This window comes from Lagenorhynchus albirostris, chromosome X (assembly GCF_949774975.1).
Source record: "Lagenorhynchus albirostris chromosome X, mLagAlb1.1, whole genome shotgun sequence".
Classification (NCBI taxonomy): Eukaryota; Metazoa; Chordata; class Mammalia; order Artiodactyla; family Delphinidae; genus Lagenorhynchus; species Lagenorhynchus albirostris.
In genome coordinates this window covers 28,414-53,744 of record NC_083116.1, presented here as the reverse complement: position 1 = coordinate 53,744, position 25,331 = coordinate 28,414, and the positions used below count along the sequence as shown (strand labels likewise).

At 39.7% G+C, this 25,331-nt stretch overlaps 1 protein-coding gene across 1 annotated transcript in view; it reads left to right on the top strand.

Moving 5' to 3' along the window:
- VAMP7 (vesicle associated membrane protein 7) overlaps positions 1-10,463 on the top strand; it is an 86,478-nt gene extending 76,015 nt beyond the window's left edge. The window contains exon 8 of the mRNA XM_060136997.1: positions 10,308-10,463. Coding sequence (XP_059992980.1) covers positions 10,308-10,322 — 15 coding nt within the window. The 3' untranslated portion in view covers positions 10,323-10,463. The remainder of the gene's footprint in view (positions 1-10,307) is intronic.
- Positions 10,464-25,331: the final 14,868 nt, after the last annotated feature.

Below are 25,331 nucleotides of genomic sequence, written 5' to 3'. Positions count from 1 at the left end.
CATTTATTATCATTGGACAACCAGCATCTATTCTATACTTTCTTCTAATACCACTAACAAGCATTATTGAAAGCAACCCCCTAAAATGAAGAGTCTTTGTAGTATATTTATTACTCTGGTTTTGTAAACCAGAAAAGGAGAACATATTTCTTTTTCTTTGTTTTTTTTGGTTTTTTTTGCAGTACGCGGGCCTCTCACTGTTGTGGTCTCTCCCGTTGCGGAGCACAGGCTCTGGATGCGCAGGCTCAGCGGCCATGGCTCATGGGCCCAGCCGCCCTGCGGCATGTGGGATCTTCCCGGACTGGGGCACGAACCCATGTCCCCTGCATCGGCAGGCGGACTCTCAACCACTGTGCCACCAGGGAAGCCCAGGAGAACATATTTCACTAAGACTCAAGGAAGAAGCTCCAGCTCCACCATCAGGACCCAAAGATGAAATTTTACTTAAACTATGCCCTGAACAATTTGCTATGGGACATAAACGCTATCTTTAAGTAATATATAAGTATTTAAAAATGACATCATAAAAGCTAACATTACTATGTATTTGTGCATTGTGCCCTCCCACATATATAAACACATAATATGCTTTATCATACATGGTACATATATGTATAATTGTGAATTAATTATCTACCCCATGCATATAAGCATGTACATCAGTCTATTAATATTACATAACACATTAAAACAGTTCAATGCATATTAGATTCCAGCCCCTAAGGATATTCATAGGGATAATTGAAGTGATTAATATTACATAGGACATACATTTATTAATCATATATACCACATAAAGTCAAATCATTTCCAGTCAACATGTTTATCATAACTGATAATGAGAGCTTAATCAGTAAGCCACAGTAAATCATAAACTTGCCCACAAACATGCCTCTCTCTTTGTTCTGGGCCCATGAACCATGGGGATTTTTGTAAATGAACTATATCTGGCATCTGCATCTTACTTAAGGGCCATCTCACCTAAAATTGCCTACTCATTCTACTTCAATAAGACATCTTGATGGACTAATGACTAACAACCCCATGTTAACACATAACAGGTTTCATGCATTTGGTATTTTTAAATTTTGGGGGGTGCTGTGACTCAGCTATGGCCATCAGAGGCTTTAACACAGTCAAGCAACTTGTAACTGAGCTTAAATTGAATATTATTTACCAATTATTTACCAATAAGCAACTATAATGTGTTATTGAGTCAATGGTCATAGTACATAGAGCAATTACACATATATGTACATATGCACATGTGTTTCAAGTAAATAGCTTCCTTAATCAAACCCTCCTACTTCCCACTAAATCTCATACTTTGTATGCCATTATTGCCCTGCCAAACCCCCCCAAACAAGGCAAAGCATATAACTACACAGGAGTCAACTAACTCATCTAACAAACATATTGCCCTTACCTCACCAACCCAAAGTTAGTATAACTACAAACTAGCCTCCTCATAATACCAATTACCTATAGAAGTCTTATATAGAAAGACATCCCCCTAGATCTGCCATTTACTTCAAACAAAATAAATAATAAAGTACATTTTAATACTCTGCATAAGAAAAAATATTAAATATTTCAATACTAATTTTAACACAACCCAAACTACTAAACCAAATACCAATATATCACTTAAATACAGAAATCTTATATGTACAAAGTCCTGCTTAACCTGTAATGTAGCTTAATAATTAAAGTGAAGCACTGTAAATGCCTAGATGAATTTATTAACTCCATAAACACATAGGTGTGATCCCAGCCTATTAATTTCTTATAAAATTCCACATGCAAGTATCTGCGTCCCATTGAGAATGCCCTCTAAATCATAAAAGATTAAAAGGAGCAGGCATCAAGCACACTAAAAAGTAGCTCACAATGCCTTGCTTAATTTCGCCCCCATGGAAAATAGCAGTGATAAAAATTAAGCCATAAAAGAAAGTTTGAGTAAGTTATATTAACTAATTAGGGCTGGCAAATTTCATATCAGCCACCTTGGTCATAAGATTAACCCATATTAATAGAACTACAGAGTAAAGCATGTTAAAGATTACCCCAAAATAAAATCCTAGCTAAGCTAAAAAGCCCTAGCTAAAATAAAAATAAGCTATAAAAGTGACTTAACATTTCTGATTATATGACAGCTAAGATCTAAACTGGGATTAGCTATCCCACTATGCTTAGCCCTAAATTCAAATAATTATAACAATAAAATTATTCACTAGAGTACTTACTAGCATCAACCTAAACCTTAAAGGACCTGGTGGTGCTTCATACCCTGCTAGAGGAACCTGTTCTATAATCGATAAACCCCAATAAACCTCACCAAACATATACACCACCATCCTCAGGAAACCCTAGAAAGGAACAGTAGTAAGCATAATTATAAGACATAAAAATGTTAGGTCAGGGCTTCCCTGGTGGCACAGTGTTTGAGAGTCCGCCTGCCAATGCAGGGGAGATGGGTTCGTGCCCCGGTCCGGGAAGATCCCACATGCCGCGGAGCAGCTGGGCCCGTGAGCCATGGCCGCTGAGCCTGCGCGTCCAGAGCCTGTGCTCCGCAATGGGAGAGGCCACAACAGTGAGAGGCCCGTGTACCAAAAAAAAAAAAAAAATTGAGGTCAAGTTGTAACTTATGGAATGGGAAGAAATGGGCTACAATTTCTACCTCAAGAATATAAATAATTTATATGAAAGATTTTATGAAATAAAACCAAAGGAGGATTTAGTAGTAAATTAAGAATAGAGTGCTTAAATGAATCAGGCCATGAAGCACACACACACACTGACTGTCACTTCCCCTCCAATACTGATAATTTCATATGCCAGTAATAAGTTCCAGACATATAAGAGGAGATAAGTTGTAAGGAGGTGAGCATACTGGAAAGTGTGCTTGGATGAACCAAAGTGTAGCTTAAAGAAAAGCACCTAGGGACTTCCCTGGTGGCACAGTAGTTAAGAATCCGCCTGCCAATGCAGGGGACATGGGTTCGATCCCTGGCCTGGGAAGACCCCACATGCCTCAGAGCAACTAAGCCCGTGCGCCACAATTACTGAACCAGCGCTCTAGAGCCTGCGAGCCACAAGTACTGAGCCTGAGTGCCACAACTACTGGAGCCCGCACACCACAACTACTGAAGTCCGTGCACAGCAACGAAGACCCAACACAGCCAAAATTAAAAAAATAAATAAGAAAAGAAAAGCACCTAGTTCACACCCAAGAGAATTCATACTGCATGAACACTTTGTACTACAAGTAGCCCAAACTGCCCACCAAATTCAACTATCATTAAGTAAATTAAATAAAACATTCATTCAACATCTTAAGTATAGGATATAGAAATTTGTCTGGTGCTATAAAGTACCATAACGGAATGATGGAAGAAGTATTAAAAGTAGCAAAAACTTACCCCTTTTACCTTTTGCATAATGATTTAACTAGAAAACTTTAACAAAGAGAACTTAAGTTAAATACCCTGAAACCAGACAAGCTACTTATGAACAGTTTACAAGAACAAACTCATCTTTATGGCAAAATAGTGGAAACGATTTATGAGTAGAGGTGACAAGCCTAACAAGCCTGGTGACAGCTGGTGGTCCAGAAAAGAATTTTAGTTTAACTTTAAATATTACTTTAAAAACATAACTTTTAACATAATTTTAAATGTTATTATAAAAAGGTAGAGCTTCTTAGATATAAGATACAACCTTCCTTAGAGAGTATGCATAAATATCACCATAGCTGACTTAAAAGCAGCCACCAGTTAAGAAAGCATTCAAGGTCAACAACACATTCATCTTAATACCAATAGTAAATAAACCAACTTCTAATTTAATACTGGACTAATCTATTAATTAATAGAATCAATACTGTTAATATGAGTAACAAGAAATATTTCTCCATGCATAAGCTTATATCAGAACAGATAGCCCACTGATAGTTAACAATAAACCTAAACTAATACTTAATCTATTCAAACACTGTTAACCCAACACAAGTATGCATTTAAGGAAAGATTTTAGAAAGTAAAAGGAACTTGGCAATCACAAACCCTGCCTGTTTACCAAAAACATTACCTCTAGCACTTCTGGTATTAGAGGCACTGCCTGCCCAGTGACATCTCTTTAATGGCTGTGGTATCCCAACTGTGGGAACACAGCCTAATCATTTGTTCTCTAAAGAAGGACTTGTATGACTGGTCACACAAGGGATTTACTCTCTCTTTTAATCAGTGTAATGGACCTTCCTGTGAAGAGGTGGAAATAAGATGAGGAGACCCTATGAAGCTTTAATTAATTAATCCAAAAAATAAACAATAAACTTTAAGGGCTAACATCACTTTTTTTGTTTTTTGCTAACATCACTTTTAATGGATTAACAATTTTGGGTGGGTGACCTCAAAGAATTAAAACAACCTCCGAGTGATTAAAATTTAGACCAACTAGTCAAAATGCTTTACCACTTATTGATTCAAAATATTGATCAATGGAACGAGTTACCCTAGGGATAACAGCTCAGTCCTCTTCTAAAGTTCATATCAACAATAGGGTTTATGACCTCAATGTTGGATCAGGACATCCCAATGGTGTGACTGCTATTAATGGTCTGTTTGTACAATGATTAAAGTCCTATGTGATCTGAGTTCAGACTGGAGTAATCCCAGTCGGTTTCTATTATACATTTGTCTCAGTATGAAAGGATGAGAGAAATAAGGCCCACTTTACAAAAGCACCTTCAAACTAAATGATGATAAAATCTACATTCAATTAATTTATACATATCCTATTGTAGACAGGGTTTGTTAGGGTTTGCAGAGCCCAGCAATTGCATAAAACTTAAACCTCTATTCCCAGAGGTTCATGTCCTCTTCCTAAGAATATGTTTATAATTAACATTCTTTCACTAATTACCCAATTTTACTCACCATAGCATTCCTTACATTAACTGAATGGAAAATCCCAGGCTATATTGAAATCCAGAAAGGGCCAAACATCACCAGCCCCTATGGATTATTACAGCCTACTGCTGATGCAGTCAAATTATTTATTAAGGGACCACTATGACCATCAACATCATCACTTTATATGTTTATTATTGTGCCAATGCTAGCCTTAACCCTGGCTCTCACAATATGAATTCCTCTTCCTATACCTTATTCACTTATTAATATAAACTAGGCATACTATTTATATTAGCCATATCAAGCCTAGCCATTTATTCCATCCTCTGACCTGGATGAACTTCAGATTCAAAATATGCAGTAATTGGAGCTCTATGGGCAGTAGCACAGGAAACTTCATATGAAGTAACAGTAGCAGTTATTCTCTTATCAGTCCTACTGATAAATGGATCATTTACACTTTCAACAGCAATTATTACACATGTGGACTGAAAAAAATGCACAACGTGAGAGTTGTGAGTTAAGTTTTATTTGGAGCAAAATGAGGACTATAGCCCAGGAGACAGCATTGCAAACAACTCTGAAAAACTGCTCCAAAGAGGTAGGGAGGAAGGTCAGTACATATGTGATTTTTCAGAAGGCTGCTGCTAATCTCATGAAGCAGATGTCACCATGACAGATTTTGGTGCTTTTCTAGATATGAGGAGATGCAAGAATTGGGCTCATAAAATTTTCTCCTGAAAATATCTAATTTCTGAAGGCCTGTTCTGCCAGTTTTCCCCAGAGCACAGAGGGCCTCATTCCTGATCTCTGCCCTGAACTCCTTTCAGGGGTTGTTGAAAGTCAGTGGTCTCAGCAGCTTGTGAGTTAATCCTTGTAGAGATAGGTGGCAAGTGCCAACCTTTAGTTGGCACACAAGAACACCTGTAACTAATGTTCCTCCTGACCCCATCCATAAATCGTTTATTCTAGCAGAAATCCAGTGGAGCCCCATTTGATTTAACAGAAGGAGAAACCTGTATTTGCCTTCAATGTAGAAAACGTAGCCGGACAATTTGCCCTGTTCTTCCTAGAAGAATATGTCAATATCATCATAAGAAACATTTTCATAACAATCTTATTTTTAGGAGAATTTCGCATTTCCTTCCAGAATTATATACAGCTAATGTCATCATTAAAACACTCCTAACAGGGCTTCCCTGGTGGCGCAGTGGGTGAGAGTCCGCCTGCCGATGCAGGGGACGCGGGTTCGTGCCCCGGTCCGGGAAGATCCCACATGCCGCGGAGCGGCTGGGCCCGTGAGCCATGGCCACTGAGCCTGCGCGTCCGGAGCCTGTGCTCTGCAACGGGGGAGGCCACAACAGTGAGAGGCCCGCGTACTGCAAAAACAAAACAAAACAAAACAAAAAACAAAAAAAAAACCACTCCTAACAGTCTCCTTTCTATGAATTCGAGCATCGTATGCACAATTTTGAAAGGATCAACTTATACATCTCTTATTTTTTTAATTTTATTTTATATTGACATATAGTTGATTCACAATGCTGTGCCAATCTCTGCTGTACAGCAAAGTGACTCAGTTATACACATATAGATATTTTTTTTTTTTTTTTTGCGGTGCGCGGGCCTCTCACTGCTGTGGCCTCTCCCGTTGCGGAGCACAGGCTCCGGATGTGCAGGCTCAGCAGCCACGGCTCACGGGCCCAGCCACTCCGCGGCATGTGGGATCTTCCTGGACCGGGGCACGATCCCGCGTCCCCTGCATCGGCAGGCGGACTCTCAACCACTGCGCCACCAGGGAAGCCCAGATATTTTTTATATTCTTTTCCATTATGGTTTATCACAGGATATTGAATATAGTTCCCTCTGCTATACAGTACGACCTTGTTTATCCATTCTATATATAATAGTTTACATCTGCTGATCCCAAACTCCCAGTCCTTCCCTCCTCTATACTGCTCCCCCTTGGCAACCACAAGTCTATTGCCTATGTCTGTGAGTCTGTTTCTGTTTTGTAGATAGGTTCATTTGTACCATATTTAGATTCCACATATAAGTGATATGATATGGTATTTGTCTTTCTCTTTCTGACATACATCTCTTATAAAATTTTTTTACCACTAACATTAGCCCTATGTATTATATATGAGAGGTTTCATCACATCAGGCATCACACCACAAACATAAGTAATATGTGTGAGAAAAGAGTCACTATGATAGAGTAAATAATAGAGGTTTAAATGCTCTTATTCCTATAATCATAGGAATTGAAACTACCCTTAAGAATTTTACATTCTCCATGCTACCACATAACACCACATGCAATAGTAAGGTCTGCTAAATAAGCTATCGGGCCCATACCCCTCAAAATGTTGTTGTATATCCTTCCTGTACTAAGAAACCCTATTTTTACTATCATTCTACTGACCATCATCTCAGGAACCATAATAGTAGTAACAAACTCACACTGGTTACTATTATCCCCATTATAATAAAAAATTTAACTCATGAGCTATAGAAACGTTCAACAAATATTTCCTAGAACAATGCACCACATCAATACTACTTATAATGGCGATTATCATTAATCTAATATACTCTGGTCAAAGAACACAAAGAATAACACAAATCTTTAATCCAGCAGCATCCACCCTCATGACAATCGCCCTTGTCACAAAAGTAGGACTTGCCCCATTTCACTTCTGAGTGTCTGAAGTCACACAAGGCATCCCATGAACAGCAGGCCTGATGCTATCAGCCTGACAAAATTGCACCCCTATCAGTTTTATACCACATGTCACCATCCATCAACCTAAATATACTATTAATCATAGTGATATTATAAATCATAGCTGGAGGCTGAGGCAGACTTAGCCATACTCACCTGGAAAAAATAACACCCTCCTCATCAATTGCCCATATAGGATGAATAACAGCTATTATAAAGTATATTCCAATTATAACAATCCTAAACATACTAATTTATATCATAACAACACTCTCCTCTTCTTATTTATGCCCAGATCATGTACTACAAGAGTATCATTATCACACACATGAGATAAAACACCTCCCATCACAATCCTTTTCCTCACCATTATAGTATCATTAGGACATCGCCCATCACTATCAGGGTTTTTACCCAAATGAATAATTATCCAAGAGATAACAAAAATGATAACATCATTCTACCAACACTAATAGCCATCATAGTAGTACTCAGCATATATTTCTACTTGCAGCTAACATACTCCACATCACTAACTATATTCCCTTCAATAAACAACACAAAAGTAAAACAACAGTTTGAACATACAAAACAAATAACCTTCCTATCATTACTAATCGTGATAGCCACATGATTACTACCCTTAACTCTGAATTCTATCAGTGCTGGACTAGGAATTTAGGTTAGTTTAGACCAAGAGCTTTCAAAGTCCTAAGCAAGTATTATTTACTTAATTCCTGAAAATAAGGATTGCAAGACTCTATCCTACATCAGTTGAGTGCCAAGAAAACACTTTAATTAAGCTAAATCCTTACTAGATTGATGTTCTTCCACCCCAGGAAATTTTCATTAATAGGTATGTACTCTAGTCAACTGGCTTCAATCTAATTTTGCCATCAAGGAAAAAAAGGTGGGAAAAGCACCAGCAGAACTGAAGCTGCTTCTTTGAAGTTACAATTCAATTTGTTGATTCACCACAGTGTTTGGCAAAAAGAGAGCTCAATCTCTGTCTTTAGATTTACAGTCTAATGCTAGCTCTGTCATTTTACCTCTGTTCGTACACTGCTATGTAAAGTTAAAATAAGGAAGGAATAGAATTGTTTTCAACTGCTGTCAAGCCAACACCATAATCATTATTTCTTTCTCAATAAGTGAGATAATAGTAAAAAATTACATAACTTTGTCAAAGTTAAATCATAGGCAAAAATCCTGTGTATCACTAAGGCACATCCACTTCATCTAGGCTCTCAAGATGCAGCATCATCTATTATGGAAGAACTTTTACATTTTCATAATCACACATTAATAATAATTTTTAAAATAAGTTTTCTAGTCCTCTATATTATTTCACTAATATTGACAACTAAACTGACTCATATGCGTAAAACAGATGCACAGTTAAAGAGAAGTTGAACAATTTGCCAGCCATCATTGTAATCTTAATTGCCCTATCATCATTGTGAATCCTTTGCATGATACAGGAAATCAATAACTTTTCCCAAACCATAAAAACTAGGGGTCAGTAATGATGCTGAAGCTACAAATACACAGATTATGAAGAATTAAATGTTGACTCCTCTATAATCCCCACATCAGATCTAAAACCAGGAGAATTATAACTAATAGAAGCCAACAAGGGACTTCCCTGGTGGTCCAGTGGTAAAGAATCCACCTTCCAATGCAGGGGACACAGGTTCAATCCCTGGTCAGGGAACTAGATCCCACATACTGTGGGACAACTAAGCCTGCGTGCCACAACTACTGAGCTCGCACCCATCAACTAGAGAAAAGCCTGTGCCATGCAACGAAGAGCCTGCATGCTACAACGAAACATCGTGCATGCCTCAATGAATATCCCATGTGCCACAACTAAGACCCAACGCAGCCCCAAAAATAAACAAATAAAATAAATAATAAATATATAAAAAGAAATCAATGGAATTTAAAAAAAGAAGTCAATAAGGGAGTAGCATAGAGATAATCATCAAATGTTAATTTCATCTGAAAATGTTTTACACTCATGAGCTGTTCCTTCTTAGGCCTAAAAAACAGTTGCTATCCCAGAATACTTAAATTAAAGAATCCTACTATTGACAGGACCTGGCGTTATGTTGTGGACAATGATCAGCAGAGGTCGTTTTCCTGCATTCAAAGACAGGACAGAAGGAGATGGCTGAGATGCAGGGGTGAATTTGGAGCCCATGGGGGACGTGCTCTCTGAGCTCCACGACAGAAACAGGGTCCCAGACCACCCGTCATGCCCTCCTGAGCGGAGTCTTGGGAACATTATGTGTTGGTGATGAAGTGATCTGAGTGCTTGCATAGCCCTGATGCTTGTCCAACATGGGCCCCATGCTCTTGGGACCACACCTTGCAATCTATGGGTCCACCCTGCAGGGTCCTTCCTGCCACAGGAGTAGAGACCACCCAGCAAGCAACCCCCTCCCCAACTAACAGGAGGAGGGGAGGAGAGCAGGGTCACCAGAGGAATCTCACTTAGACAACAATACCCCAGGGGTGCCAGCGGGAACAGTGATGATACAGATGAGGCCCAGAGACTGGACCAGAGGGCCCAAAGGCAGCTGGTCAGGTCCTGGCTCATCTGCACCCCAGACACCCTGTCCTTCATACACCCCCTTCCTCATATACCCTCTCCCTAAATGCAGATTCTTCAGATGTAAACAGGCAGAGCTTCAGACTGAAAGTCAGCTCTTCCAAAATGATCCCTCAGCAAACACTGCAGGATTCCACTCAAATGGGGGCCCTGGAGTTGACAACTCATGGACTGAGGTGGACGGCAGTGCTGGGACAGTGGGAGGGAATGGGAGTGAGACTTTCGTGGTTGTGGAATTTTGGTTTTACAAGATGAAAAGTTCTAGGGTTGGTGTGATGACTCCATGGGAAGGTGAATATATCTGATGCCTCAGAAACATGCACTTAAAATGGTGATGATTGTAAAGTGTATGCAATGTATGTTTTATTTCACTTAAAATAAAACAAAAATTTTAAATGATGTCTTATTAATTGGGATTCCAGTTAGACTCTCCTTTATCACAAATGTGTGAGGCCCAAGCACCATCCATCACCTTGGGGGCCATAATGGTACCCTCCCATGGCACGTGAGGGACCATTCGTAGGGGGGCTAGTCTGTGATACCTAAGCTCTGTTCAGGGGAACGCAGACAGTGGTGACACCCCTCAGATTAGATATACAATATGCTATGATATTAATATGATACCACCAAGGGTTATTTGTCACTCAGCAGAACACAGAACAGCAACTCACTCAAAGTTGCCTGTCCTCAAATGAATGCGACAAGATTAAGACAAGAAAAGGGACCACAGGTTAATCAGGGCAACAGCCTCAATTCAGATGTTGGAAATCTCAGAGGGCACAAGACACACTACAGCCAAAAAGCAGATGTACACGTGATCCTGACCCATGCAGATGACGTGAGACCCACACAATCCCCACACTCCCTACCTGGGGTCACCTGTCCATACTCCCTAGAGTGACCCCACCTCCCCAGACTCTGTACCTGGGGTCTCACATCCACACTCTCCAGGGTGACCCCACCTCCCCAGACACTGCACCTGGGATCACACTTCCACACTCATCAGGGTAATCCCCACCTCCCCAAACTGCCCACCTCGGGTCACACGTCCACACTCTCCAGGGTGACCCTCACCTTCCCAGACCCTGAACCTGGGGTTACCTGCCACACTCACCAAGTGACTCCCACTTCCCCAGACTCCACACCTGGGGTCACATATCTACCTTGGTCAGGACACCATGGCTGTGCTAAGTGGGGCCATATGTGTGAACAAGGCAGGTTCCTGGACCTCCTGGGACCCTAGAAAGAAGTGTAGGGTCCATCTCCTCTCCCCACACTTGGCCCAGAGAAGTCAGTCCCCTCCTGTTTCCACTTTGGTTCTATGTTATTTTAATTGTTTTTAATGCTTTCATGCTAAAGTTGAACACACCACCTTGGTTCTGGCAGGCTCAGCCCTTTCCTTTCTCACTGAGGTGATGAGAAAACTCATGGGACAGGAAGGCTGAAAAAGGAGGACAGGCCCAGAGAGTGGGGATGGATGGTCGACCGGAAGGACAGTGCAGAAGCAACCTCACCTGCTGCCCATCAGCCTTAAGTCCAGGTCCACGTGCCCTGCAGTCAACTCACCAGGTAAACCTGCCTCCCTACTCTCCCTGTGCATGCTGGTGAATAGGAATAATTACCAGGTAGCACACCTGAGGAATCTCCATGAGCCCTAGGAAAGGTGAACCTCACAAGGATGAGAACTGAGGCCTCTACCACAGCACTGACCCTCAGCATGCATCCCCTGGGAGGGCCAGGTAACCACACTCAGAGCAGAGGCTCTTACCCAGACAAGCCCACATCAGCTCCAGACCCCAGACATCTGAGCACTGACATTTGGATGAAAGCACAGAGCTTCCCAGTGCTGAGGCCAGGCCAGGTCTCCACATCCACCCTGAAGCTCCCAGGACTGAGGCAAGGCTGGGTCTCTACCTAGGTCTCCACATCTTAGTGCATGCAGAACACTGTCAGGTCTAAATATACTTGGTGTAAAGAAGATGGTAAGGTCTAAATTTCCCAGCATAGACAGAAAATATTCTGGTCTAAATGTTCCAGTATAGACAGAACAAGCTCAGGTCTAAATGTACTCAGTGTAGACAGTACTTCATCAAGTATCAATGTGGTCAGAGTGACAGAATACTGTTAGGTCTAAATATACTCAGTGTAGGGCTTCCCTGGTGGTGCAGTGGTTAAGAATCTGCCTGCCAATGCACGGGGCACGGGTTCAAGCCTGGTCCGGTAAGATCCCACATGTTGTGGAGCAACTAAGCCCATGCACCACAACTACTGAGCCTGCGCTCTAGAAGCCCATGAGCCACAACTACTGAGCCCACGTGCTGCAACTACTGAAGCCCATGCACCTAGAGCCAGTGCTCCACAACAAGAGAAGCTACCACAATGAGAAGCCTGTGCACCAAAACGAAGAGTAACCCCCACTCGCTGCAATGAGAGAAAGCCTGTGTGCAGCAATGAAGACCGAATGCAGCCAAAAATAAATGAATAAAATAAATAAATTAAAAAAATAAAATAGTTAGATAGCCTTATCCACCAGAGGGCAAACAGCAGAAGCAAGAAGAACTACAATCTTGCAGCCTGTGGAACAAAAACCACATTCACAGAAAGATAGACAAGATGAAAAGGCAGAGGGCTATGTACAAGATGAAGGAACAAGATTAAACCCCAGAAAAACAACTAAATGAAGTGGAGATAGGCAACCTTCCAAAAAAAGAATTCCGAATAATGATAGTGAAGATGATCCAGGACCTTGGAAAAAGAATGGAGGCAAACATTGAGAAGATGCAAGAAATGTTTAAGAAAACCCTAGAAGAATTAAAGAACAAACAGACAGAGATGAACAATACAATAACTGAAATGAAAAATACACTAGAAGGAATCAATAGCAGAATAACTGAGGGAGAAGAACGGATAAGTGACCTGGAAGACAGAACGGTGGAATTCACTGCTGCAGAACAGAATAAAGAAAAAAGAATGAAAAGAAATGAAAACAGACTAAGAGACCTCTGGGACAACATTAAACGCAACAACATTCGCATTGTAGGGGTCCCAGAAGGAGAAGAGACAGAGAAAGGACCAGAGAAAATATTTGAAGAGATTATAGTTGAAAACTGCCCTAACATGGGAAAGGAAATAGCCACCTAAGTCCAGGAAGCGCAGAGAGTCCCATACAGGGTAAACCCAAGGAGAAACATGCCAAGACACATAGTAATCAAATTGGCAAAAATTAAAGACAAAGAAAAATTATTGAAAGCCGCAAGGGAAAAACGACAAATAACAAACAAGGGAACTCCTATAAAGTTAACAGCTGATTTCTCAGCAGAAACTCTACAAGCCAGAAGGGAGTGGCATGATATACTTAAAGTGATGAAAGGGAAGAACCTACAACCAAGATTACTGTACCATGCAAGGATGTCATTCAGATTTGATGGAGAAATCAAAAGCTTTATAGACAAGCAAAAGCTAAGAGAATTCAGCACCACCAAGCCAGCTCTACAACAAATGCTAAAGGAACTTCTCTAAGTGGGAAACACAAGAAAAGTAAAGGACCTACAAAAACAAACCCAAAACAATTAAGAAAATGGTCATAGGAACATACATATCAATAATTACCTTAAATGTGAATGGATTAAATGCTCCAACCAAAAGACACAGGCTTGCTGAATGGATACAAAAACAAGACCCATATAAATGCTGTCTACAAGAGACCCACTTCAGACTTAGGGACACATACAGACTGAAAGTGAAGGGATGGAAAAAGATATTCCATGCAAATGGAAATAAAAAGAAAGCTGGAGTAGCAATACTCATATCAGATAAAATAGACTTTAAAATAAAGAATGTTACAAGAGACAGGAAGGACACTACATAATGATCAAGGGATCAATCCAAGAAGAGGACATAACAATTATAAATATATATGCACCCAACATAGAAGCACCTCAATACATAAGGCAACTGCTAACAGCTATAGAAGAGGAAATTGACAGTAACACAAAAATAGTGGGGGACATTAACACCTCACTTACACCAATGGACAGGTCATCCAAAATGAAAATAAATAAGGAAACAGAAGCTTTAAATGATGCAATGGACCAGATAGATTTAATTGATATTTATAGGACATTCCATCCAAAAACAGCAGATTACACTTTCTTCTCAAGTGCGCACGGAACATTCTCCAGGATAGATCACATCTTGGGTCACAAATCAAGCCTCAGTAAATTTAAGAAAATTGAAATCATATCAAGCATCTTTTCTGACCACAACACTATGAGATTAGAAATCAATTACAGGGAAAACAATGTAAAAAACACAAACACATGGAGGTTAAACAATACGTTATTAAATAACCAAGAGGTCACTGAAGAAATCAAAGGGGAAATCAGAAAATACCTGGAGACAAATGACAATGAAAACACGATGATCCAAAACCTATGGAATGCAGCAAAAGCAGTTCTAAGAGGGAAGTTTATAGCTATAAAAGCCTACCTCAAGAAACAAGAAAAATCTCAAGTAAACAATCCAACCTTACACCTAAAGGAACTAGAGAAAGGCGAACAAAAAAACCCCAAAGTTAGCAGAAGGAAAGAAATCATAAAGATCAGAGCAACAATAAATGAATTAGAAACAAAGAAAATAATAGCAAAGATCAATAAAACTAAAAGCTGGTTCTTTGAGAAGATAAACAAAATTGATAAACCATTAGGCAGACTCATAAGAAAAAGAGGGAGAGGACTCAACTCAATAAAATTAGAAATAAAAAAGAAGAAGTTACAACAGTCACCGCAGAAATACAAAGCATCCTAAGAGACTACTACAAGCAACTCTATGCCAATAAAATGGACAACCTGGAAGAAATGGACAAATTCTTAGAAAGGTATAACCTTCCAAGACTGAACCAGGAAGAAACAGAAAATATGAACAGACCAATCACAAGTAATGAAATTGAAACTGTGATTAAAAATCTTCCAACAAACAAAAGTCCAGGACCAGATGGCTTCACAGGTGAATTCTATCAAACAATTATAGAAGAGCTAACACCCATCCTTCTCAAACTCTTCCAAAAAATTGCAGAGGAAGGAACACTCCCAAACTCATTCTATGAGGCCACCATCACCCTGATACCACAACCAGACAAAGATACTATAAAAAAAGAAAATTACAGACCAATATCACTAATGAATAGAGATGCAAAAATCCTCAACAAAATACTAGCAAACAGAATGCAGCAACACATTAAAAGGCTCATACCCCATGATTAAGTGGGATTTATCCCAGGGATGCAAGGATTCTTCAATATACGCAAATCAATCAGTGTGATACACCATATTAACAAACTGAAGAATAAAAGCCATATGATCATCTCAGTAGATGCAGAAAAAGCTCTTGACAAAATTCAACACCAATTTATGATAAAAACTGTCCAGAAAGTGGTCATAGAGGGAATCTACCTCAACATAATAAAAGCCATATATGACAAACCCACAGCAAACATCATTCTCAATGGTGAAAAACTGAAAGCATTTCCTCTAAGATCAGGAACAAGACAAGGATGTCCACTCTCACCACTATTATTCAACATAGCTTTGGAAGTCCTAGCTGTGGCAATCAGAGAAGAAAAAGAAATACAAGGAATCCAAATCGGGAAAGAAGAAGTAAAACTGTCACTGTTTGCAGATGACATGATACTATACATACAGAATCCTAAAAATGCCAGCAGAAAACTACTAGAGCTAATCAATGAATTTGATAAAATTGCAGGATACAAAATTAATGCACAGAAATCTCTTGCATTCCTATACACTAATGATGAAAAATCTGAAGGAGAACTTAAGGAAACACTCTCATTTACCATTGCAACAAAAAGAATAAAATACCTAGGAATAATCCTTCCTAGGGAGACAAAAGACCTGTATGCAGAAAACTATAAGATACTGATGAAAGAAATTAAAGATGATAGCAACAGATGGAAAGATATACCATGTTCTTGGATTGGAAGAATCAACATTGTGAAAATGACTATACTACCCAAAGCAATCTACAGATTCAATGCAATCCCTATGAAATTACCAATGGCATTTTTTATGGAACTAGAACAAAAAATCTTAAAATTTGTATGGAGACAGAAAAGACCCCGAGTAGCCAAAGCAGTCTTGAGGGAAAAAAACGGAGCTGAAGGAATCAGACTCCTTGACTTCAGACAATACTACAAAGCTACAGTAATCAAGACAATATGGCACTGGCACAAAAACAGAAGCATAGATCAATGGAACAAGATAGAAAACCCAGAGATAAACCCATGCACCTATGGTCAACTAATTTATGACAAAGAAGGCAAGGATATACAATGGAGAAAAGACAGTCTCTTCATCAAGTGGTGCTGGGAAAGCTGAACAGCTACATGTAAAAGAATGAAATTAGAACGATCCCTAACACCATACACAAAAATAAACTCAAAATGGATTCGAGACCTAAACGTAAGACTGAACACTATAAAACTCTTAGAGGAAAACATAGGAAGAACAGTATTTGACATAAATCACAGCAAGATTTTTTTGATCCACCTCCTAGAGTAATGGAAATAAAAACAAAAATAAACAAATGGGACCTAAGGAAACTTCAAAGCTTTTGCACAGCAAATGAAACCATAAACAAGACGAAAAGACAACCCTCAGAATGGGAGAAAATATTTGCAAACGAATCAATGGACAAAGGATTAATCTCCAAAATATATAAACAGCTCATGCAGCTCAATATTAAAGAAACAAAAAACCCAATCCAAAAATGGGCAAAAGACTTAAATAGACATTTCTCCAAAGATGACATACAAATGGCCAAAAGCACATGAAAAGCTGCTCAACATCACTAATTATTAGAGAAATGCAAATCAAAACTACAATGAGGCATCACCTCACACCACTTAGAATGGGCCTCATCAGAAAATCTACAAACAACAAATGCTGGAGAGGGTGTGGAGAAAAGGGAACCCTCTTGCACTGTTGGCAGGAATGTAAATTGATACAGCCACTATGGAGAACAGTATGGAGCTTCCTTAAAAAACTAAAAATAGAATTACCATATGGTCCAACAATCCCACTACTGGTCATATACCCAGAGAAATCCATAATTCAAAAAGACACATGCACCCCAATGTTCATTGCAGCACTATTTACAATAGCCAGGTCATGGAAGCAACCTAAATGTCCATTGACAGATGAATGGATAAAGAAGATGTGGTACATGTATATAGTGGAGTGTTACTCAGCCATAAAAAGGAACAAAATTGAGTCATTTGTAGAGACGTGGATGGATCTAGAGACTGTCATACAGAGTGAAGTAAATCAGAAAGAGAAAAACAAATATCGTATATTAATGCATGTATGTGGAACCTAGAAAAATGGTACAGATGAAATGGTTTGCAGGGCAGAAGCTGAGACACAGATGTAGAGAACAAACATATGGACACTAAGTGGGGAAAACCACAGGTGGTTGGGGATGGTGGTGGGCTGAATTACGTGATTGGGATTGACATGTATACACTGATGTGTATAAAATTGATGACTAATAAGAACATGCTGTATAAAAAAATAAATAAAATTAAATTTAAAAATTTAAAAAAATAGCAAAGAGGACAAAGCAGGGAAGTAAAAGCATCTCTTCTTACCAAAATAAATAAATAAATAAATATACTCAGTGTAGACAGGACACCTTCAGATAAATGTTCCAATGTTCCAGTGCAGAAAGAACATAGCCAGGTATAAATGTACTTAGTGTAGACAGATCACTCTTGGGTCTTAATATCACAGTGTAGACAGGATATGGTCAGGTCTAAACATACTCGGTGTAGACAGAATATGGGAGATCTAAATCTACTGTGTAGACAGAACTTGGTCAGGTTTAAACTACCTTAGGGCTGCTCTCCTAGGAGGACAGGTCATACAAGTGGGGTCTCTCATCTCTGGACAGGGGGCTCACTCTCATGGTACATTGCTTGGAGACTAAATCAACATTGGGCTCCACACTTCACCCACATCAGGAAACAGAACAAAATCTCTCTGTCATTAAACATTTTGGCATGCAAAACAAAAATGTTACCAGTTTCTCTGGCCACATTATGGTTGGGATCCAGGGAAGAGTAAAATATGACTCCATGTTGGATCTGCTTCTTTTACTTTAACTTTTGCTCTCCGTTGCTTTTTGTTACTATAATCACTAAAAGGATGTTGACTATAGCCATTGGCATACATAATGGCCTACTTTGGGTAATCCTGCCCCTCTGCCTGAATGTTAAAGTGCCTTTGTTCCACTCACAGGGAGACATTCTGACCTTACCCACCTGTGAATAGCTGCAGAAAAGAAGAAATTAAGACATCCCCTCCCCGAGGCTGACCAAAACCAGGAGATATTTTGCAAGACTTATGGCCTTTTTACTTTACTTCCACATATCCTCCCCCTCTCTGTTCTATAAAATAAACTGGCATCCAGACCCCAATAAGATGATACTCTAGGACATTAGTCCACCATCTTCTCAGACGCCTGGCTTTCCAAATAAGTCACTGTTCCTTGCCTTAACACCTCATCTCCTGATTTATTGGCCTGTTGTGTGGTGAGCAGAGTGAGCTTGGACTCGGTAACAAATTTGGCTTAGCCAGCCAGGAGCCTTCCTGCTCGTGGCTAGCCAGTCCTGGTCAGGGAATTTTAGGGCAAGGCCCTAGCAGCTGCTGGGACCATTTGTCCTGAAGATCTTCTCTTCAAACTCCATGAAGCAGCACCTGCTACCCCAGCGCTTCACAGTTGAAGCAAGGAAACTACACACTTATGCTAGTTGATGGACTCGATTTTGGAGGGTAAGTCACTCTGGTGTGCACCCCAGGAGCATATTCCCCCCTCAATTTTGGCTTTCCCTTTATGGGACAAGCCAATTTGTTTGGTCAGGGTACCTGTTGGAGAGGGGAATTGTTGTTGGACTCTACCTGATTTGGGAAGCGGTTCGTTGGTTTTGGTTTTGGTTTTGTGTGCATCAATGCTGGAATTTATTTTTGGCTTTTGTGTTGGAATTTGTTTGCGTCTTTTGTGTTTTGGTGTTATCAAACTTATAAAAATGGGAAATACTCCATCTATCCTGAAGGAGAGCCCTTTGGGGCATATATTAGATAAATGGGCAAAACATAGCTGTGATGGTGGACTAAGAAAGACATGATGTACTATTGTAATAGGGTGTGGACTGAATATATGTTAGGATAGAAGAATGATGGCTCCTGAATGGCTCACTCAATTATTATATGATCTTGCAATTAGAAGTGTTTTGCAAAAGAGCAGGGAAAAGAGATGAGATTCCATGTGTAGAAGCTTTTATGCTATTGCATCAGGAGGAAAAGGAATCAGAGGGCTGCCGCCTTATGGTGCAGTGGTCTGAAAGAAAATCCAAGAGGGGACCTAGACAAAAGAGCTTAAAGAAAATTCAGGAGATAAAACAAAAACCAAATGAGGATCCATCCTCATTTGGATTTCTACAGTTTCTAGAAAGGATTTACCAAGATAGAGTTTCTAGAAAGGATTTATCAAGCTTATAGGCAGTATACAGATACAGACCCTGAAGCCCCTGAGAACTTAAGGATGGTAAATATGACCTTCATCGGGCAAAGCACCCCAGATATAAACAGAAAATTATAGAATTTAGATGGTGCATTTGGAATGAACACTTCTCAATTAGTAGATGTTGCTTTTAAAGTATTCAACAACAGAGAACAATGACAGAAGCAAGAAGATGCAAAATGAAATGCAGCCTTTCTGGCAGTAGCATTGAATTCCCAGAAGGGGGGTAACCTAAAGGAAGGTAAGCCAACACTGGGGAAGGAACAATGTACTTACTGCAAGGAGGAAGGGCACTGGAAAAAAGATTGTCCTAGACTAAAGAATAATAGAAGGAGGACAGGAGCCTCTCATATGTTAAAAAGAGAGGAACACTCTGTTAATGAATGAAGAGGCCAGGGGACTCCCTTGGGCTTGACACATCTGATTCTAATTTCCCCACAGGAGTCCTGGGTAACTTTGACAGTGGGGAACAAGTTGATTGACTTTCTAATAGATACGGGTGTCACATATTCTGTGGTAAACACCAAGGTGGCACAGAAAACATCCCAGTCTAACCTGGTCAAGGGAGTTTCTGGAGAAGTACAAAACCATTCGTTCTTACAATCTCTAGAATGCCAACTAGGGGACCTCACCCTGAAACATCCAGTGTTCAATCCCCCTTTTAGGGTGAGATCTCCTTTGTAAAAGGAATGCTGGAACACCTAATCTAAAACAATATCCTCTGAGACAAGAGTCCCAAAAGGGAATTCAGCCAATTTTGGAAAAGTTTTTGAAAACAGGACTGATTAAACTTTGAAGGTCCCCATATAACACCCCTATCCTACTGATCAAAAGGCCAAACTCAGCAGAATATCGCTTTGTCCAAGATTTGAGGGCTATAAATCAAGTAGTCCAAGACTTAAACCCTGTGGTGCCTAATCAACACACTCTGCTCACAACTATTCTGGGAGAATACGGCTGGTTCTCAGTCCTGGACTTAAAAGATGCCTTTTTTCTGCATTCCTATTGCAGAAGAATCACAGCAGCTAAGAGTAAAACGTTCCAAAGTAGGTAAATGGGTATGTCAGTCCTTCAATATCATTGAGGTAGCCACCTAATTCTTTGAAAAAACTGTTCTTGTTTTACAAATATAGTCTTTACAGGGCCAGAGGTGTGGCTCCAAAAATAATCCGAAACCCACCAATCCTTTTACCACTCCCCAAACCTTCCCTATTTATCTTAACAGGCTTGTAAGTATTAAACAAAGGGGAAACAAAGTCATCCTAGGGGAAACTTGCCTATATCTTTAAGATGCAAATGTCCTACCTGGTCTTCTCAGGAACCCTTTACCTCTGCCATCTTTTTAAAACGCAAATTTTGAAAAGAGGGTAAAGTAATTTAGAAATTGACTTGTCAAGGATAAATAGAAATCCTAAGTGTCTTTTCCATAAACATTAGTAAAAAGATTTAGCCATCTAGACAAGTGAGCTTGATTTGTTCCATTGCCAGGAACCCAATTTTAATCCAACTGCTTTTGTAAACTGATGGATTTTACATGCTGTACCTGACTCAGGGCTGAAATTTTGAAACGAGAACTATGTCTCTCTGTTTGTGTGTTTGTATGTGTCTATGTGTGTTGTAGATGTATGGTATTACCAAAATTAATTCGTAAAAGAGCTCTACCTAATTGACTTTTAAAAAATTAAGTGCTTATATAAATACTCAGGAATATAAAACTGGACAGAATGAATTTTAGGTTCACATGATCTAGAAAATATTCAACATTAAACTGATATCTGGTACTGAAGGTGGCTTAAGCTTGTTGATCTAATTAATATAGACATGTCTTCAGAGTCATTAATATTAAGCATAATACTTTTTTGTACATAGGAATCAAATAAGACCTTATTACATCTGTTGCAAGGAAAATAACTTGATATGATGAAACTTTAAAGTAAATGTAAACGAGATAAGAGCTTTTAGGTAAACTCTATACGAATAATTATGTTCTGAAAATTATCTAAAGTAGTCTCTCCAGATTTGGTGACTATTACTTGCCTCTTGGTTTTCACTAGAAATTAAGGTTTTTAAGAGTTGGAGATTCTAATTTAAATATGTAATTAAAACTACTAAAAATAATGAAACATTTCACTATATAATAGGAAAGTGGGATATATGTTTTGAGTAAAAAGGAGTTTTATGCATGGTCAGGCTGAGATTGGATTAAACTAAATTGGGTAAATAGATTTTGTTATTAAAAGTAGACTGGTGCAGGACCAGATTTTGTGCCTCTTTGCTAAGAGAACAAGTTTACTTAGAATGCTGCTTTTGATAACAGATTGTGTGAACTATCTTGCCTTTGAGCTGTATTTGTTCTTAAATTTTCTATCTGACCAAATGTTTAAAAATTTTTTTTTGATATTTTTGATGATTTTCCTATCAAATTCTAATTAAAGTTCTTTTGACTTCAGCTAGCTTTGGGATGCTTCAGAGGGCCCCTGAGAGCCTTCCCTATTGTGTAGGTTTTGCCTATGGCAGAGTGTTGGTTGGGATTTTCCCTTTTGAACTAGCCTTGGTCATTCATTCAGCTTCATCTCCAATGGGGCATTGGTTGGGGTTCTTCCCTTTTGTAGTGATGGGGCACTGGTTGGGAATCTTCCTTTTTTGGGGCTAGGGAACTGTGACCCTGGGGCACCTCCAAGGCGGGGGGGGGGGAATATATATACATATTAAACTGACTAGAATTGGTTGGTATGCTAAATTACATGGAAAGCATTGTCAAATGAATGATAAGCCTCCTCAGATTGTACAGTATGAATAAATGTTATTGATATAGACATTCTAAAAATTATATAAAGTTTCTGAAATTTGCATATATCCTGGTATAATTTTATAGTTTTAGTTGTTATCTTAAAGTGTTGTATGTCACAACAACTTGGATAAGCTTCTTTGCCAAGAAGAATTGTAATCAGATCTTTAATCTTATCTTTTTAAGACCTTTATCATTCATAGGCAGCTAAGGTGATGCTTTGCAAAACTGCCACATCTTCAAGAAGGCTCATAGGGACTTCCCTGGTGGTGCAGTGGTTAAGAATCTGCCTGCAGGGGCTTCCCTGGTGGCGCAGTGGTTGAGAGTCCACCTGCCGATGCAGGGGACATGGGTTCGTGCCCCGGTCCGGGAAGATCCCACATGCCGTGGAGTGGCTGGGTCCGTGAGCCACGGCCACTGAGCCTGCGTGTCTGGAGCCTGTGCTCCGCAACGGGAGAGGCCACAACAGTGAGAGGCCGGCGTACTGCAAAAACAAACAAACAAAAAGAATCTGCCTGCCAATGCAGGGGACACGGATTTGAGCCCTGGTCTGGGAAGATCCCACATGCTGCAGAGCAACTAAGCCCGTGTGCCACAGCTACTGAGCCTGCGCTCTAGAGCCTGTGGGCCACAATTACTGGGCCCACATGCCACAACTACTGAAGCCCACACACCTATAGCCCATGCTTTGCAACAAGAGAAGCCACCGCAATGAGAAGCTCGCGCACCACAACGAAGAGTAGCCCCCGCTCACAGCAACTAGAAAAAGCCCGCACGCAGCAACGAAGACCCAACGCAGCCAAAAATTAATTAATTAATTAATTTAAAAAAAGAAGGCTCATAAAAAGAAATTTTTTAACAAATATAAGTTTCTGATAGCCTTTAGATAATACCATTAGACTGGGTAACAAATGACAAAACTAATGGGAAAACATTACTTCATCTAGATCAACAGGAATTAATTACATGGGACTGAGTGAACTGATAAATATAATTTATAATTTTATGACTTTGGGAAATATACTAGCCTTAATCTTTGTTTTCCAGAAAGACCTTTTCTCTTATGCTATGACCTACAACAAGTTGATAAAGTATACCCTTGTAAACAAAGGTGAAACATTTAGCTTTTTCTCTCTACCTGATCCTGCCAGAATTTGGCTTCTCCAGCTAGCTCTCCTGTGGACTTGATGGTTTACTGTAACTGGTTTACAACTAGTTATATTAAGCATTGTTTTAATTTGTTCTTTGTTTCCAAATTGTTTATGTTTTGTGTCTCCCTACTGCACTATGACTTTGTCAATGTTACTAGCTGCATTACTTATATACTGTCTATTTTATAAGATTGTTGTCTCTTAGAGTACCTAGTATGTAACCAGGTTTCCAACACAATTGATGATAGCTCAACATCTTGAGGAAATAGATCACATTTATGACTCTTATAGAATAATTGTAATACTGTGATTCTAAGTATGTGAGGAAGCAATAAGGGAAAACATTTTCTGGATCATAATAGACTAGAAAGACAGAGAATCTTTAATTATCACCAGGGCTTAATCTGGAAATTAGCACCTGGAGTGGCATATCAACAAGAATTTTCACCTGATCTTGGATGAGCCTTCCCAGTGCTGTGGGACAAAATTTGGTCATGAAATGTCTCCCAAATATTGGTCGAATTCCAGACCAAGAGGAGGATCTGAGAAATGGAATATTTCCTGCCACAGTCATTGGTGATTGCAGCCCTCCAACATGAGCTGTTGAGCCCTGTGGAAGGAAGAATGCCTGCCATCTAGCAGCCATCAGACTGCAGCCACTCCCTATGGTGAACCTTGAGGAAACTCAGGATGTGAAAATACAGGATTCAGGCCCCAGATAGCTGAGGTGCATATCAAAGGAATGATTTCAGCGAGCCCAGACTCTTGCGTTTTCCCATACAAAGAAAACTGCTAAACTCCTTAACCTGAGATTGTAATTTCCTTACAGTTGGACAAGGGTGGGTTAATCTACTTGTTTAATCCTATTCAACTGAACAACACAGCATCAGGTTCAAAGAGTTGGGAGTTTCACTATTTACTAAAAATTCTAAGAATTATTCCCTGCACAAGGCTGATCAATTCTATTCCATGATCACCCCTCGTCAACCTTACACCTCAGGAAGCAGTTAGAGTGGTCATCGCCCCTTTTCCCACAAGATTGTGGAATGAACATTGACTGTGGGGAATTGTAACAGGGAAGAGCAAAATTTCACTCCATGTTGGATCTGTTTCTTTTACTTTAACATTTGTTTTAGTTGCTTTTGTTATTATAATCATTAAAAGGATGCTGTCTATAGCTGTAAGCATACATAATGGCCTGCCTCGGGGAACCCTGCCCCTCTGCCTGAATGTTAAACTGAAGTGCCTTTGTTCTGCTCACAGGGAGAGGTTCTGACCCTGCCCACCTGTGAATGGCTGCAGAAAAGAAGAAGTTATCACATCCCCTCCCTGTTGCTGGCCAAGCAGGGAGATATTTTGCAAGACTAATGGCCTTTTTACTTTATTTCCTCACCTCCTCCCCCTTTCTGTTCTATAAAAGAAACTGGCATCCAGGCCCTGAGAAGATGGTACTCTAGAACATTAGTCTGCCACCTTCTCGGATGCCTGGCTTTCCAACTAAAGTCACTATTCCTTGCCTCAACATCTCGTCTCCCAATTTATT